This window comes from Leuresthes tenuis, unplaced genomic scaffold, assembly GCF_036924035.1.
Source record: "Leuresthes tenuis unplaced genomic scaffold, fLeuTen1.0.hap1 SCAF_17, whole genome shotgun sequence".
Lineage (NCBI taxonomy): Eukaryota > Metazoa > Chordata > Actinopteri > Atheriniformes > Atherinopsidae > Leuresthes > Leuresthes tenuis.
This window is the reverse complement of record NW_027325371.1, coordinates 18,976,918-18,992,387: the sequence shown is the minus strand read 5'-3', so window position 1 is coordinate 18,992,387 and position 15,470 is coordinate 18,976,918. Positions and strand designations below refer to the sequence as shown.

The following is a 15,470-nucleotide window of genomic DNA, read 5'->3' as shown; positions in this document are numbered from 1 at the left end:
GCTCTTTAAGCCCTGCTGCTGACACACAGAGCATGCATTCATACTCGGGCGGCGCAGGCGAGGGGGCTGGGAGCGAGCGTCACTTTGGAAACTCGGGAACTCACGGATTCTCGTGCTAAACCGGCGACCTCCTTTTCTCATAACTGAAGTAAGGCGCTTAGCATTTCCAACTCTTTGCTCTCTGCTACTGGCGGCTGACTGTGCCATTTGATTATTCCTTGGTCAAAATTCTATCAACCTAAGAACTGAAGTTGTAATGTTATACTTGTATAGTTGATAGGAGTTACAATTTCACAGTTTTGGCACTCATAAGTTGCTGCATGTCCTTTCTGGAACCTTAAAAGTGACCCCTTCAGAGTGAGATTATGCATTTTTACGACTCATTTTATGCGTGCGACAAGTGCTTTTGTCATAAAATTATTTGAGAGATGTATATCTAATGGGTAATTGATCATAGATTGTTCTTATCTGTCACAATGGGGAAAAAATTAAGCTTTTCAGTTAGATAAGGCTACAGAATGTGTTTTTATTTGAGATGCTTTATTTAAAGCTCTGTTTTCCTTCTTCTTTACAGTTACACAATATTGCAAGTAAAAGATGATTGAGTTTTACACTGTACTTAGGTACATTTTGTGCACTTTTTAAATAGTATCTTGTGATTGTTCCTGCTAAATTGCAGCTACGTGGGCTGGCTGAACTTAAAAGAGAGAAAAAATGTTCGAGCAAGCAAATTAAGGCCAACTTATTGGCAAATCAGCCGGTGATAATGAGCTCACATCATCGAAATTCATTACGCACAGTAAATCTGCTCAGTGGCCTATGTAAATCAATAACAAGAGAACACGCAGAAAGCTGTTTTCAGGCTGGTATGCTATATTTGATGAGACAATAAATCAGGCATGATTTCACATGATGGATTCACTCTTATTGTGTCTGTTCCTAACATAGTCCGTGCTGTGCCAAAAAAGAAAAAAGTCAGAAAGAAATCAAGCTTTACGGTTAAAAAATGGTCAGTGTCGAACGATTCAGTAAATGTATTTTCATTTTTAAATCTAAATAAAAGAAATAATATGTTGTGCAACGACGCGCAAAGTTATTTGGCCTTTTTTACGCACGACGTTTACGCGCTGAGGTCTCTTGAGACCTGGTGACAGCCTGTGGATTGGTCCTGCAGACCAGGTGGCGAGCGAATATCAAAACTGGACAGGTGGTGAAGCTTTAGCCGTTCATTGCTGGAAATGAATACCCCGGACACCCACTCGAATGTTAATTAAAATCTGTTTTTCGAGACACTTTCATCAGAGCGACGATACACAATCTGTGATGTAATATTCAATCGTGTTTTATTGATTTGGTTAGAAACTGCCAATTGGTAGACGAGCAGCTTGTTCGGCACATTTGACAGATTTCGGTGCGTTTTTGCGCATGCCTTACAAAGGATTTTTTAAAAATATTTTCGTGGAAACTCGATGGTTGTTAAATTGGGTTTACTGTCCCACAAACAGTTTTTTCTATCAACAGCCTTTTTCATAATCCGCACGTTCTAAAATCCCTAACAACATCATTTCTTGGTGGAAAACAGCGCAGCGGGCTGTTTGTCGTTGGTTCAAAGAAAGGGCGCTGATTTAGGACTAAAGTTCGAGGGAGGGTGTTGGTTTATTGGTCCAAAACGACAACACGTTTTGCTCCCGCTGGTAGACCTGCCCCTGTCACACAAGCAGGCTGTGTCTGATTCACACACGCGCAGGGAAACGCACGCACACGAGGTTTATGTTTCCAGCGCCAGGTCGTGTTTATCCAAGAGCTGAGTATAAATCCAAGGTCTGTGCTGTATGCGTCGTCGTATCATTCCAAAGCGTTCTCTCCGGGGAGCTTGGAATAACTGTAAAGCCTTAAACAGTAGCTTGTTCGGGAGGGTGAAACCCGCGTCAGCGTTATGTAGGAGCTCTACAGATACACATTACTTTGCCGAGAAAGAAATTACGCACAATCAAACACAACACTTCCCTGATAGGTCTTGACTCACTCTTCTTACACTAATCAGATGCCTCCTGTCCATGTAATACAACTGTAATAATACTCTTCAACCTGCTCTTTCAGGTCCTTGCTGTTGGATTTTAACCACGGGTCAAACAGTTGAGAGAAAGAAGGGGAAGTTGGGAGAGAAAAGAGGACTGGCGAGTTTGGCGCAGACCTTTGTCCTTTGACAGGTAAACTGGGGTCAAAGGTGCGGACTGAGCCGCCTATGATACCAGCAACACGGATGGAAAGAACTTTGATGTGGAATCCTCACAGAGTTTTGCAACGGAGACTGAGAGTTGAGACAGACTGGCAGTTTATATTATAACTTTGAGAAGGACAGAGAGACAGAGCAGACAGCTGCCACTCACTGTAGGACTACACAGCAGCACCAGGAGCCCAACAGGTAGAGCTGAGCATTTAGGAGCAAGTTTTAGGTGTTCTTCCTGGCTGGAGGCTTTTATAAAGAAAGATGTCCAGAGAGGAGCAGAGCTTTTCAGAGGTTGAGCTCAGTCCCGGCATGTCGGACGATAGCCGCTCCCTCTCGCCGGGTCACTCCTCCGGTGCGGCATGCGGGGGTGACTCGCCCCTCCACGGGCAGCAGCAGCAGCCGCAGCAGGCGGGTCTGGACGACGCGTCGGCGGGCTGCTCGTCCATTAAATCTGACGACGAGGACGAACGCTTCCCCGCTGGAATCCGTGACGCGGTGAGCCAAGTGCTCAACTGCTACGACTGGACCCTCGTGCCGATGCCCGTGCGCGTGAACACGTCAAGCAAGAATAAACCGCACGTGAAGAGGCCGATGAACGCTTTCATGGTTTGGGCACAGGCGGCGCGCAGGAAACTAGCGGATCAACACCCGCACCTGCACAACGCGGAGCTCAGCAAGACCCTGGGGAAGCTCTGGAGGTGAGCAGGCCGCATCATGTGGATAGATTATTAATGATAGAAATCTGCTTTCAAATTACTGCAATGCTCCGATGAAGCGCGCTCACATAGCGAGGCAGGATTTCACAATAATTCCAGCCCAATAAGGTGTGGTTCTACAAACAGCTGTTGTCAAAATGTCACCAAACAAAGCAACTTTTAGAAATATTTCTTTAAAAAAAGTTGTTCGGAGTAAATCTTCATTATATTTGCTGACAGATCCCTGAAAGGGTGGGGCTTTAGGTGGGGAAGAGGGGAAGGGTAGGGGTCAGATCTGGGTTTCAAGAGTAATTCCATCAGCTTGAAGTGATCACATCTCAGGCTGTAGTTTGTTGTTTATCTATTTTGACGGATAAACAACAAACTACAGCGACATCACTTAAGTCCCCCACTGCCCCCCTAATTTCTTCCATTTTAATTCCATTTCCATTATCCTCAACTTGATTTACAGATCAAATGAGCCTCAAACATCTAAACACTAATATGAGACATGGATGTTTACATCTCAGATCGATTTCATGCATAATGCAGTTATGTACATAGTAAGCCTCTTGTGACTCCTGCCAGTTTAACATTACGGGATGATGTCATTTTACTGTGAAGAAGGACACAGTTAAAAATGTAGCAAGCCAATACTTACTGATATGTGTTATCTGTGAAATGTTTCTCATTAAATGTTTTTTTTTATTTATTTATCCATTTGTTGAACATAACTTAGGAGACTTCCCCCAACCATCTCGTTGGCCTCTTTTGGTGACAGCTCAACAATTGAGCAGCAGTTGTTTCTGTGCTGAGTGTGTCATGGTCACATGTTCCTGGCTAATTTCATAGTCTCTTGAGGCTATGCCCTCTTGCAAAACAGGGTGTTTTCCCAACCATTAACTTCAGATTTATAATAAAGCATTAAACTAGTAAATATGAAAATATTACAAGATTTCCTTGTTATACTAATGGGAATTCTGTATATTTGATGTCTCAGTTGATGTTCTGAAATGTTCTAATTCTTCTGACCAAAATTTAAAGCTCTGTCCAGTGTCTGTTTTACATCGCTATGCTTTGCGGCTTTTCATACAAATACGCACCGATTAATGTCAAGAAGCTCAGAAAACTTAAATGAATTAACCTTGTTTGGATCGAGTATTAATTAGATAAAGACTTGACCTTGGGCTCAGTCAGGATTAGTTAATTGGCCCTGAAACACGATGAATGGGGATGCTTTGGAAGGTCAGGGGTTTCTCATGCGATCCCTGCCAGCAGTAGTAGTCACAGGAGCTCAGTTCTATGTTCGCAGACAGGATGCAAACTCTGCCTTTATTATTTCATTACTATCCAGAGGTAAAAAGCCCCTGGCAGGCAAGATCTTAGATGCAGCTGTGCTGATTTAGCAAATTAAACAACCTGGGGCAATAGAGGAGAATTTTACAATCTCCATAGTTTCTTAAAATTTGCTAAGATGTGTTAGTGTGTGAAATTATTTTAAAATACCTGGTGCTCATATTCTTGTTTTCTTTTTTGTTAGATTAGAATTTTGTTATTGTAAACAAACGCTCCAAATGATCTCAGATAACTACAATTTCTAACAGAAAAGTTCTCTAAGTTGAATTTCTACACTCTTTTTGCACCATCTTTGAGAATATACTGAAAACTGCAGCAAAACCCCACTCTGTCACATAATTTCGATGGAATGCTTAGCCTCTGCTTTTCTAATTCTTGAATTACCCAATCTAGCAAAATCTTTTCTTTCAATCCAAGGCTTCTTAATGAGAGCGACAAACGACCCTTCATTCAGGAGGCAGAGAGACTGAGGAAGCAGCACAAGAAGGATTATCCAGACTACAAATACCAGCCACGCCGCCGCAAGAATGGAAAAATTGGCTCCGGGTCAGGAAGTGAGACTGACAGCCATTTGGAGGGTGAGGTCAGCCACAGCCAATCCCACAAGGGACTCCACCTGGAAGTGGTCCTCGGTGGGGGAGCCGAGTCCCCTCTGGCAGAGGGGCACCACCCTCATGCTGCAGGTGGGCTGCGGGTTTCCTCCCACAGACACCATCTCTGTCACACAGTTAGGTAATTGTTTTTGAATGTGCATGGCTAAAGAGGTGTAGTAACAACTTTCCTGTGTCTCTACAGGTCAGAGCCACAGTCCTCCCACACCTCCCACCACTCCCAAAACTGAATCTCAGTCTGGGAAGACCGGAGATGGTAAGAGGGAGGGTGCTGGGAATGGGGGCTCCCGAAGCACAATGGCGTCAGAAGGAAGCTCAGGTCCTCCAGGATCAGGGAAGCCTCATATTGACTTTGGCAATGTGGACATTGGCGAGATAAGCCATGAGGTGATGGCCAACATGGAGCCTTTTGATGTCAATGAGTTTGACCAGTACTTGCCCCCCAATGGGCACCCAGGCGTTGGGCCGAGTGGTGGAGCAGGAGGAGTTGCAGCGGCCTCTCCAGCCTCTCCCTATACCTATAGTATCTCTTCAGCTCTGGCAGCAGCCAGCGGACACTCTGCAGCCTGGCTTTCCAAGCAGCATCAGCAGCCACAGCAACATCATGGCTCCCCTCTGAGCTCAGACGCCTCCAAGGCGCAGATCAAGAGCGAGTCAGGGGGTGCTGGGGGTCACTTTGCAGAAGCAGCCTCACCAGGCACTCATGTCACCTACACCCCTCATGTCAGCCTTCCCCACTACAGCTCTGCTTTCCCCTCGTTGGCCTCAAGGGCTCAGTTTGCAGAATATGCCGACCACCAGGCTTCAGGGTCATACTATGCCCATTCTAGCCAGGCCTCAGGGTTGTACTCTGCCTTCTCTTACATGGGGCCTTCCCAAAGGCCCCTTTACACTGCCATCACTGACCCAGCCAGCGTATCACAGTCGCACAGCCCTACACACTGGGAGCAGCCTGTCTACACAACACTGTCGCGGCCATGACAGATGAGGCCTGAGGGTAGCGGTGCAGGTTCAGCCCCAACGTCAGACCAAAAAAGCAGAGGCAGCAGCAACAATGGCACCGTTGGAGGTATCAGTGATGAAAGTTGTCTGGTCTGGGGGAAGTGGGTAGGCACTGGGGGAGTTGGCTGGGAAAGCAGAAGGGATGAAACCTTCTTCTGATCTTGCCCCGATGAGAAAATGCTGTCATAGCCCAGGATAAGCTTGGAGTGTGGTGTTTTAAAGAGCTGTTGATTATTTGACGGTACTCAGTGTGGTAGTCAGAGAAAGTAGTATTTTGGGGATGCAAAGAAAACCCTCCACCCAACACCACCACAGCAAAGCCTCTAGCACCTCAAATACATCAGTGACAGTGTTTATGGATGGTAAGGGGTCATGTCCCTATCAGTTTGAGGACTGTATCACAGAGGTATACTGTAGTCTACAAACCCCTTCCCCAGGCCAACACATGGGTCAGCAGCAACAGGGAGTCAATGGTGTTTAGCACGTTCCTAATCTGTGTTATGAATGGTGTGACTGAGAAGGAGCCAAATTTCTTCGGTATGACATGTTTTATATGCCACAAGATTGGGATGCCAGTCTATTAGTTGGCATTTCACTTTGAATTCAGGATTGACCCGTTACCACACAGATGTTGTATATTTCTTTAAAAAGTCTACAAAAGAAATCGTAATAACACACTATTCAATCAAAGTCAGATTTGTCCCTATTTGTCACAAGTTGTTATCTTATGTCCACTTAGAATGTCTTCATACACAGAATGAACAGGCATATAAACCATGCTGAGGTTTTGCAAAGTGACATGTATATTTAGTCTTAAGCAATGCTCATATTGACTCACTGTTATCAGGTTAGATGAATGCAGTGTACTTGAAGTTATAAATGTACCTATTGTATATTGATGCATTCAGATGTGAAATATTTGTAAAAATGACCAAAGTTTTGAGACCAAAACTTTTTGTTTACTTTTTATAGAGCAGAAACGTATTTCATGGACGTTTCTCCCAACATGACACTCAAAACTACCTGACATTTTGTAGCTAGTTAGACGTTTCTTAGCTGTCAGCAGCTTCTCTTTTTCTTTATTGTTAATTTGCTTTAAAATGTTTTTGTGTCAAAAACTACTTTTGCCTTTTTTCACAGTGGCACTGATGAGTCTGACTGTTTTCGTTGTTTGTTTTTTTTTGACATATTCATGTTTAAGAGTCAAAGTAAAAGACAATTCTATTTATACTCGGATAATCCATTTTCATTGATGACGGTTGCAGTGTGACAGTAGAGAGTACATTCAAGAAACTAATGATTTACTGTGACATTTACTGTGACAACTTTGTCATATATGTATATATATCTATCTATATATATATATAGATAGATATATATGAATATATATATATATATAGATAGATATTTCTAACTACACTGAAAACCTTCACTAGTGCCTTTGGTTTTTGCTTGTGTGTAATGCAAAATGTGTTTATAGAACAGTATTCAGTGTGAAACAGTCAAATCTTTCAGTTGTAGTTACTAAAAACAACTTAGGTACAGTTACAGTGTAGGAAATGCCAATACTAAGAAGTAGCTGCCACAGATGGAGTGCTTTAACCTGATATTAGATATAAAATGTGCCTTGCCTTCACTAATACATGCTACTAACAAATGGTGCAGAGGGGTAAAAAAAAGCAAAAGCAAAAAAAAAAAAAACAATTTCATTTCATGTTTGTGTCAATCAATTTTGTAATTGTAAGTCATTTTTTTCCTGTGTATTTTGTTTCTATCCTTTTCATTGGTAACTTTTCTTCATTATACTGAAATATCTACATAATTTGAATTTCATGCTCTCGATTCGGAAAGGTATAGAATCCTAATGAATTTAATTGTTTCATGTAAAGTATATCGCTACTGGACCCAGATCGGAACAATATGCATGTACTGCTGCCTGTTTAACTGCTCAGTCCAAGCTTAAAGTTGACGCATTTGAGCACTTACCCCCAGCACATGGAGCAGAGGTGAATGCAATGAATTTTGAATTTCTTATTTATGTTTGGTTTATTGTTTGTGTCCACCGTTATTTCTCTATTGCAAAGAAATCTTACGGAAGCAGTGCACAGCCACCAAACTTTTACAACAGGAATAAAAGCCTCAAGATGTGATGATGACTAATTATCTGTTCCTCTCAGATGAAATAAAACTATTAATTTCTACTTGAAGACAAGTCTGCCTCATTCTTACAGTGAAGTTAACAACAAAAGGGAAAATTCCTACTGCGGCAGTAAAAATAAGTTTTGGTGGTGTCTTGATTTTTAAACCACAGATAGTCAACATTAAGGAAATGTTCCAGCTGTTGTGAAGCTAGCAAGAAATGACATATAAAAGCACATGTATTCAAAGCATCTTATGATACAGGTTCTGGCAAGTTCAACGGCTAATTCACTTGAACTGGTTTCAAATAAGCTCAGCTTTATTTATGTAGCACTTTTCAAGCACAAGCACGACACAAATGGCTTTTTCAGTTCTGACGTTTAATGTATTGGACATAATGAAAAAAATCACGTATTCTTATCAGGTCTTCAAATTATTAGGTAAATACAGCCTCAGATGAACACATGATGTATTACAATGTGTGATTATCTATTTAACAAAGAGGCCAAAATGAAGAAGCAATATATAAAAAAAAGTACACCCCCATAATACAACAGCTTGTACCATTAGTATCATTAGTAGCAATAACTTGAAGAAATCATTTTCAAGAATTTGGGCCCACTCCTCTTCCCAGCTTTGCTCCAGTCATTGAATTTTGTTGGCATTCATTTATCCACACCTCTCAAAGAGGTCTGGTGTTTGACTGAAGCATTGGAATACGTTAATTATAAAGTAATAGCGTGTTCTGCCATGTTCTTTTCTCTTGGCAACTCTTTTAAACAAGCCTAAGTGATTCAGCTTTTTTCTAATTTTACTGTCATGAACTCTAATATTTAACATGCTATCTAAGGCCTGTAGTGCCTTTTTTTGTAGTTTCTCTGAGCGTTACACATTCTGACCTTGGGGTGAACTTGCTGGGATGTCTAGTCTTCTCTAAGATTACTAGCAATGCCTTTCCTCCTTGACACACCTGAATTCTCCAGACCAGCAAACTGGCAAAACGTCTGCTTTTACAGAAGTGTTTTACACACTTGCTGATGACCAATAATGAAGTTGATTAGCATAACCTGGCTGCGACTTATTGTCTTAATTCCCATAGAAACAATAAGGGTGTGCTTTGTTTCCACACACTGCTTCTGCATTTTGGCTTAATTTTGTTGAATAATGACACAGTGTAACATGTCATGTGTTGTTGTTCTTCTGTGGTTGTACTTTCCTTTTTAAGCTTAATATTAAAAACTAAAGATGGTGTCTGTGCATCACAGATAGACAGCGGGTTCCACAGAAAAGGAACCTGAAAACCGTACGTTCTGCTTCAGGAACTTCTGGTAACAATAAGCAAGTCTGCACTTTGAGAGCAAAGAGTTTGTGGCGGGTGATTGATGAACATTGGCCTTTGAGGGATTTGTTTGCAAGTACTTTTACATCTAATTTTCCAAAGAAGCAGTCTGCACAGTGATGAGGTGATTAGCAAAGTCACTTCACAGCAAGGAGGTTCCTGGTTTAAAATTGGCAGGGGCCTTTCTGTGTGGAGTTCGCATGTTCTCCATGCGCATGAGTGGGTTCTCTCCAGCTTCCTCCCACAGTCCAAAAGCATGCCTGTGAAGTTAATTGGTCATTCTAAATTGATCCTTGGAGTGAGAGTGACCCTGTGCTAGCATGTCCACAATGTACCCTGCCTCTTCCCCAATGACAGCTGGGAGAGGCTCCAACCCCCTGAGACCCTGAATTGGATCAAGTGAGTATAGAAAGTGGAAAAAACGGATTTCAAAGGAAGCCGGTGTAGAGAGGCTAAAACAGATTAAATGTGACCTCTTTTGAGGGTACTAGATAGTACTCCAGCCATGGTGCTTGGGATGAACTGAAGATTTTCAGGGAATTATTCAGATATCAAACTAAAATGGCATTAAAAACAGTTCAGCATAGATGCTATAAATGCACAAACCAGTTTTTGCGCATCATTTTGGTAAAAGAAGCCTCTTATTGTGATGATATTAGACAGACAAAAGAATGCTACTTCAGAGACCTGTTTAATATGTGAGCTAAGAGACTAATCTTATAAATACATACTTGGGTGTCAAATCTAATTTTTAGAGGTGTCTCTATGCTGATGATGTAATTCTGTTTTGTTCCAATTTGAAACAGACATGACCTACTTTACTTGATCTGATAAGATCTTTTGGTGTCTTTACAGGGTACAAAATTAATTATATTAAATCTGTAATACTGTTAATGAATAAAAATGAGACTAAACCCTTTAAACCAATTTTTACTTCTGCTATGGTCTCATTGAAATGCTTTATTTATCGAGGTGTTGAGACTTTCCTTATTATTGGTCAAATTGTCCATACTAATATAATCCCCTCAAAAATAAGGTTACTAAGCTTGTGAACAGATGGATAAAACTACCCAATTCTAAAAAGATTGTACAGAGAAAAGAAATGGTCCAGGTCCAGAACACTGGAATCCTGTAACGGCTTCTGGTTTGTGTAGAAAACACATTATTTACATGGTCAAACAGGAATCTGCCTATGACTTGAGCCAGCCCAAAGCAGTGCCTTTGATTCTGATATGTTCAGGTCTTTGGCTGGAGAATAGTTCACAGTTACAATCTGGCTATTTGCAGCAGTAAGCTGAGTATTTGATGACTTGTATGTGCAGGCAGTGAATAGCACTATAGTGATGATGCACAATCTTACAACAGTAGCAGACGTATCATCAGAGCCACGGTCTTGTACTGTGGCTTGTGGTCGATTACAGCACTGAATGTTCCCTCTAACTGAACTTAGGCTTATCTAGCCTTGGGGTGGTATGATAGGTTATGCGGGCCTGGATACATATTTCAGGTTTCTTCTATTGTGCATGTATGTGTGTATTTCTGCGAGTATTGTGGGTTAAGCCTGACTCCTAATTCCCTCTCTTTAATCGGCTGTGTGATACTTTGGAAAGACAAAGAGGGCCATTGATGGGGGATGTGGGGGGAGGAGGGAAAGAGGGCAGCGAGGGAGCCTTACTTGTAACTGCCCAGCCTGTAGCTTCACTGGGATACAAAGGGACCCTTGCTCTCTGCACATCGACCCCACAGTCCTCACTACCCAGCCTCCTCCTCTTGGCCCATTCACAGAGAAAAAAAAAGGAAACTTGCTTGTCAGGTTAAAGCGGCTCTGGGATTAAAATATTAAAAATGATATAAAAATGTTATGACAGAGTTATAGACAAAACTGTGGGAATTTTGAGAGCCAGACTGTCATAGCAGGTGTCACGCAAGACTGGTGGACTTAGATGGGCACCAACAAGACAACAATTAAAAAGTATTGTCGGTTGGGCGGATGGGTTGTGTTTCTGTGTCATAGACATGCTGATTCATTGAGGCTTGGCTAAAATCTAGAGCTGAGTACTGCAGCTGGTCAAATTCTGCTCTTGTAAGCATCTTATTCACCTTAATGTTAAGAGACTGACTAATTATGAGAAGTCCATAGAAGTGGAACACCGCAGAGTGAACACAAACTTAAAACTCAAAGGAGAAAGAAAAAGAATATGTTATAATACTATAACATGTAACTAAAAGTTGAGGTTTCTGAGCTCAACGTGAAGCAGTCACAAAGTCGTAATCACGTAATATCATCTGCTATACAATATTAAAAGAAACACCCTGCCTGAAAGTAATGCATTAGCCATTTATAATCGAGTTTATCGGGCGGAACTGAGAACAAATTGATCAGAAATAAACAAATACCATGCCGTTGGCTGCATTGTGATCTCTGGATTAGTGGGAAATGTGCAACAGGTGAAAGAGCGAACAGTCGGGAAAAGACGTGGAGGAGGATGAATCAGAAGAGGACCGCAGACAGAGACAGTGGGAAGGACAGAAGAAGTTATTGAGAAAAACAGACAAAAAGTGGAAGAAACAAAACCTCAGAAGACGTTACTTATCCCCTTTGCTTTGGTTTGAGGCAGCCCGATGGCCTCACATTGTTCGGTGCGGGTGAGTGTCACATGGTCTGCCCTCTCTACCCGATGACAGCAGAGCCGTGTCACCCCGAAGCACTGTCTCCTCCAGTCCAAAGTAATGGGTTAAGGCAGTTTTTCAGAAATGAATGACCTTACTGTGGATTCACCCAAATAAAGGGTCAGTTCCTGCCTGATTTGGTACAGCTGACAACTGAAGAACAAAAGCTTCCTAGCTTTAGCGTCATCATTTTTGTACCCCAGATGCATTCTTATCCAGTGCTCTATCTTAATGTTATGCACACAATATATACAACACACTGAATACAGAAATCCAATTACTTTTTTTTGTATATACTGGTAACTTCCTCTTTCGTCCAACAGGCACTGCCCTCTGCCTGGGCAGCAACCTATTTTTCCATAAACAATACAGGGACTGTTCAGCTGCCTTGTGTGTATGTGCTGGAGTCGGAGAAGTGGAGGGAGTCACAGACAGCATCATGGCAGCTACTGTAGTTGTCATGCTGCAAACCAAAAGTTTTGTCAGCCTGTTCACGCCGTTTATCGAAGACAGGTGGAGAAACAGAAAAAAACTGAAGCGTGAAGATTAAATTCAGTTTTGGATGAAACTCATGAGAGTCAACTTGATTTCATTTTTGAGCTTTTGGGACTTTCCCCACTCTTTCAACATCAATTTGAATGAAATTGGAAAAGTGTGCATTCTAGAGGAAATCTCATCAACAAAAATTTCCAAAAAGCAGACACAAATCAACAAAACAGGGTTGCTGGTGTTGCAAACTAAAGCTGCCCACAGCTGAGCTGCGCCATCTGTGGAAAACACGGCCTGTTTCGTCAGACCAAACCTGGACTATTTAAAAATGCATCTAAACACGTTCGTCTGACCAAAATTGCAAGTAATCTAAGCTGTAAAAGCCAGACGAACATGCCCAGATAATTAGGTTGCAAGTCAACTCCCTCAGTTACACATCTGTGCAACTAGTCTCAAAGTGAGCCTTTGGCACTCAGCGTAATGCTCCACAGACATTGTAAAAGCAGTCCAGTTTAAGTATATATTAATACAGCCAAATTTAAAATAAAACAGCTGATCTCTATCAGACAGGTAACTTCAGCTCTATGAAACTGCTTAAAGCATTTTCAGACTATCTCTCTATTCCAATAGAACCCCAAACCAAATCACCATTCAACTAACTTGAAGAGATCTGCAATGAACTTAGTTTTACTTACATGTAGAATGAACTCTCACAGAGGAATTTAGAGGCAGCACAATGTCTTGAACATTTTCTCAAACTGTCTGCACCAGACATACTTCAGCCAATAAGCTGATCTGCTCCCGTGTGTGTACACTGGGTCACGGACCACAGTCCAGTAAAATAGCCAGATTGAACAATCATTGTAACTTGAGTCAACTGTGCATGTGAGCTGTGAAATGACTTCAGTTAGCAAGTATAAAATCATTGCTGGCATTTTTCTAAGCCAAACTGCATTAACCAAACAAAACAGTGGATGAGCAGTTACTCTGAGAAGCATATTTGGAGCGTAGTAGCAAGGTTAAAGCTACATAGATGTTGCACAGTAAGCCAAGTCAGTTTAAACAGGCTGTTGCAGTGTTGGAATTGGCTAATGACATAATTATATCTTCAAATCACTGTGATACAGATGCTTCCTGAGTGTAACTTCACACTCATGACAAACCTGAGTGGCAGTTATATCAATTAGAAATAGTAACTTAGACAAAAGAGTTTATTAACAAGAATAAAACAGTTATTTTACACTAATCATCTCTCTTCAAAAACAACCAATGGAACAGACAACACAGGACCATTTTAGTTAAAATTGGGAAAAAAAAAAGTGTTTGACCAAAGTTACGTCTCCCTCTGGTGGCTCTAACATATAATACAGCTTTTAAAATGATGTGTGGAATTCATTGTACTCACTATGTCACTGTAAATCAGTGCATGAGACAAGAACCAATAGATTTAACACTTTCAAACTGACAGACCAAGTATGATGTGTGAATCTGCCGAATGTTTCCTCGGTGTAAACTAGAAAGGGCTGTTCAGTCAGTTATAATGAGCTCGTCACAACCCCAGTCCTCATAACTCCCGTCGGGAAGGTACCGGCGGATGATGATGGGGATCTTTCTGCTCCTGTTAGAGAAGCCAAACAACAATGAGAGTAAATTGAAGAATCTCATTGACTTGCTCCACAAAAATGAAGTAGTCGTGACAAATTGAAAGCACGACTTACTTAAGTTCTTTCATAGCTATCTGCAGAGGATCAGTTTCTCCTTCCAACTCCACCATCACAGGAGCACACATCCTTTTGAAAAAAACAACAACAAACAATTACAAAATTGTGCAAATGCTACACAACGTGTTATACAAAAACGTTTGATACAAGTTCAGCATGAATTCCGGGGTGCTGCTCTTACGAACATATGTAAACCTCATGGTTTCCAGCCTACTATTTTGATAAAGCTTCAGTCAGTCAGTTCCAGATGAATATCACCTTCTTTTTTTTTCAAACAAAAAAAGGACGATAATCTGAGATTTAAGAGGATGTCATATTATTGAGTACCTTTGAACATTTGAAGCCCTGACACTGTAAAACTCACGCTATCTGGAGAGCTCGCGTCCCAAGCACTCTGGCCCTCTCATATTTAGTCATGTACGATGTTGTGATCCTCCTCTGGTTTGCCTGCTGGCCTTCTCCTGCAGGCAGGATCTGCACATTCTCCTGATCTTCCTGCTCACCAGACCAAAACAAACAGATTTACAGCACTCTACAGCATCACAGAGCCTGTGCGGTAGCCACAAGAACGAAAAAGATATGTATTATCATCCAGATAAGAATCTATTTCAGTCTCAGCACAGCTTACGTCTTCAGCGTTTTCCAGATCATCTAATCCTTCATCCTCCTCGGCGTCATCAAAATCTCCATCATCGAAACTACAAATGTAAAACGAAATTTGTTATGAAAAAATCCGAGGTGTCAAATAATAACACTGGGCGGTTATGGTGGCTAACTGACTAAAGGCTAGTTAGCTTGGACGTTAGCTTACGTCGTTTTTTTTTTTAAATAAAAAACACAGCTTATTGTGGCCTGTTAGCGCTGTGTCATTACTTACTTATCTTCGTTGTCGGACATTTCTTATTTAGAAGTTTATGTGTTTCCCCAGTGAATCCTTACAATTTAATGTTTGTCAGGGAAACAATTTGTTGTCAACATGGACCCACATGAGCGTTGCGAACGCTGAACTTCCGGTGGGTGGTACGTTGTATAAAGCGTTCCGGATTCTCAGGGAGCGTTTGTGTTTCGTTATGTTCGTTCCCTCCAGGTTCCCTCCTGTCGTTATTCTTCTTTAAAGGTTTTGCACTCTAAGCGTTGCATTAATGCCATCTTCTGGAGTTAGCAAACTCATACAATACACTCTCATATACTATTAGCTCCTCCTCAAGCCTAACTTAA

At 41.6% G+C, this 15,470-nt stretch overlaps 2 protein-coding genes across 3 annotated transcripts; one reads left to right on the top strand and one right to left on the bottom strand.

The window, feature by feature from the left end:
• Positions 1-26: 26 nt before the first annotated feature.
• On the top strand, positions 27-8,095 carry sox10 (SRY-box transcription factor 10). 2 transcript variants are annotated; one of them, XM_072369128.1, is made up of 4 exons: positions 27-148; positions 2,101-2,928; positions 4,699-4,859; positions 5,077-8,095. In XM_072369128.1, exons 2-4 carry the CDS (start codon positions 2,492-2,494, stop codon positions 5,871-5,873), a joined length of 1,395 nt encoding a protein of 464 aa, XP_072225229.1. In that variant the 5' UTR covers positions 27-148; positions 2,101-2,491; the 3' UTR covers positions 5,874-8,095. The 2 variants fall into 2 exon arrangements, with proteins under 2 accessions (XP_072225229.1, XP_072225228.1); XM_072369127.1 differs by having other exon boundaries at positions 4,699-4,964.
• A 5,629-nt stretch (positions 8,096-13,724) lies between these two features.
• Positions 13,725-15,294, bottom strand: polr2f (RNA polymerase II, I and III subunit F). The gene is made up of 5 exons (XM_072368424.1): positions 15,130-15,294; positions 14,881-14,950; positions 14,617-14,747; positions 14,250-14,321; positions 13,725-14,149 (listed from the first exon to the last, which is right to left on the bottom strand). The coding sequence occupies exons 1-5, from the start codon at positions 15,147-15,149 to the stop codon at positions 14,059-14,061; spliced, it is 384 nt and encodes a 127-aa protein (XP_072224525.1). The 5' UTR covers positions 15,150-15,294; the 3' UTR covers positions 13,725-14,058.
• Between the last annotated feature and the right edge of the window lie 176 nt (positions 15,295-15,470).

Excerpts from the sequence above, each read along its gene's own strand:
- sox10 (XM_072369127.1), top strand. The coding sequence starts at position 2,492 with ATGTCCAGAGAGGAGCAGAGCTTTTCAGAGGTTGAGCTCAGTCCCGGC. Across the intron at positions 2,929-4,698 it reads ACCCTGGGGAAGCTCTGGAG|GCTTCTTAATGAGAGCGACA; the intron begins GTGAGCAGGCCG and ends TTTCAATCCAAG. Across the intron at positions 4,965-5,076 it reads GCACCACCCTCATGCTGCAG|GTCAGAGCCACAGTCCTCCC; the intron begins GTGGGCTGCGGG and ends GTGTCTCTACAG.
- polr2f (XM_072368424.1), bottom strand. The coding sequence starts at position 15,149 with ATGTCCGACAACGAAGATAA. Across the intron at positions 14,951-15,129 it reads ATGTCCGACAACGAAGATAA|TTTCGATGATGGAGATTTTG; the intron begins GTAAGTAATGAC and ends TTACATTTGTAG. Across the intron at positions 14,322-14,616 it reads ACGCGAGCTCTCCAGATAGC|GATGTGTGCTCCTGTGATGG; the intron begins GTGAGTTTTACA and ends TTTTTTCAAAAG.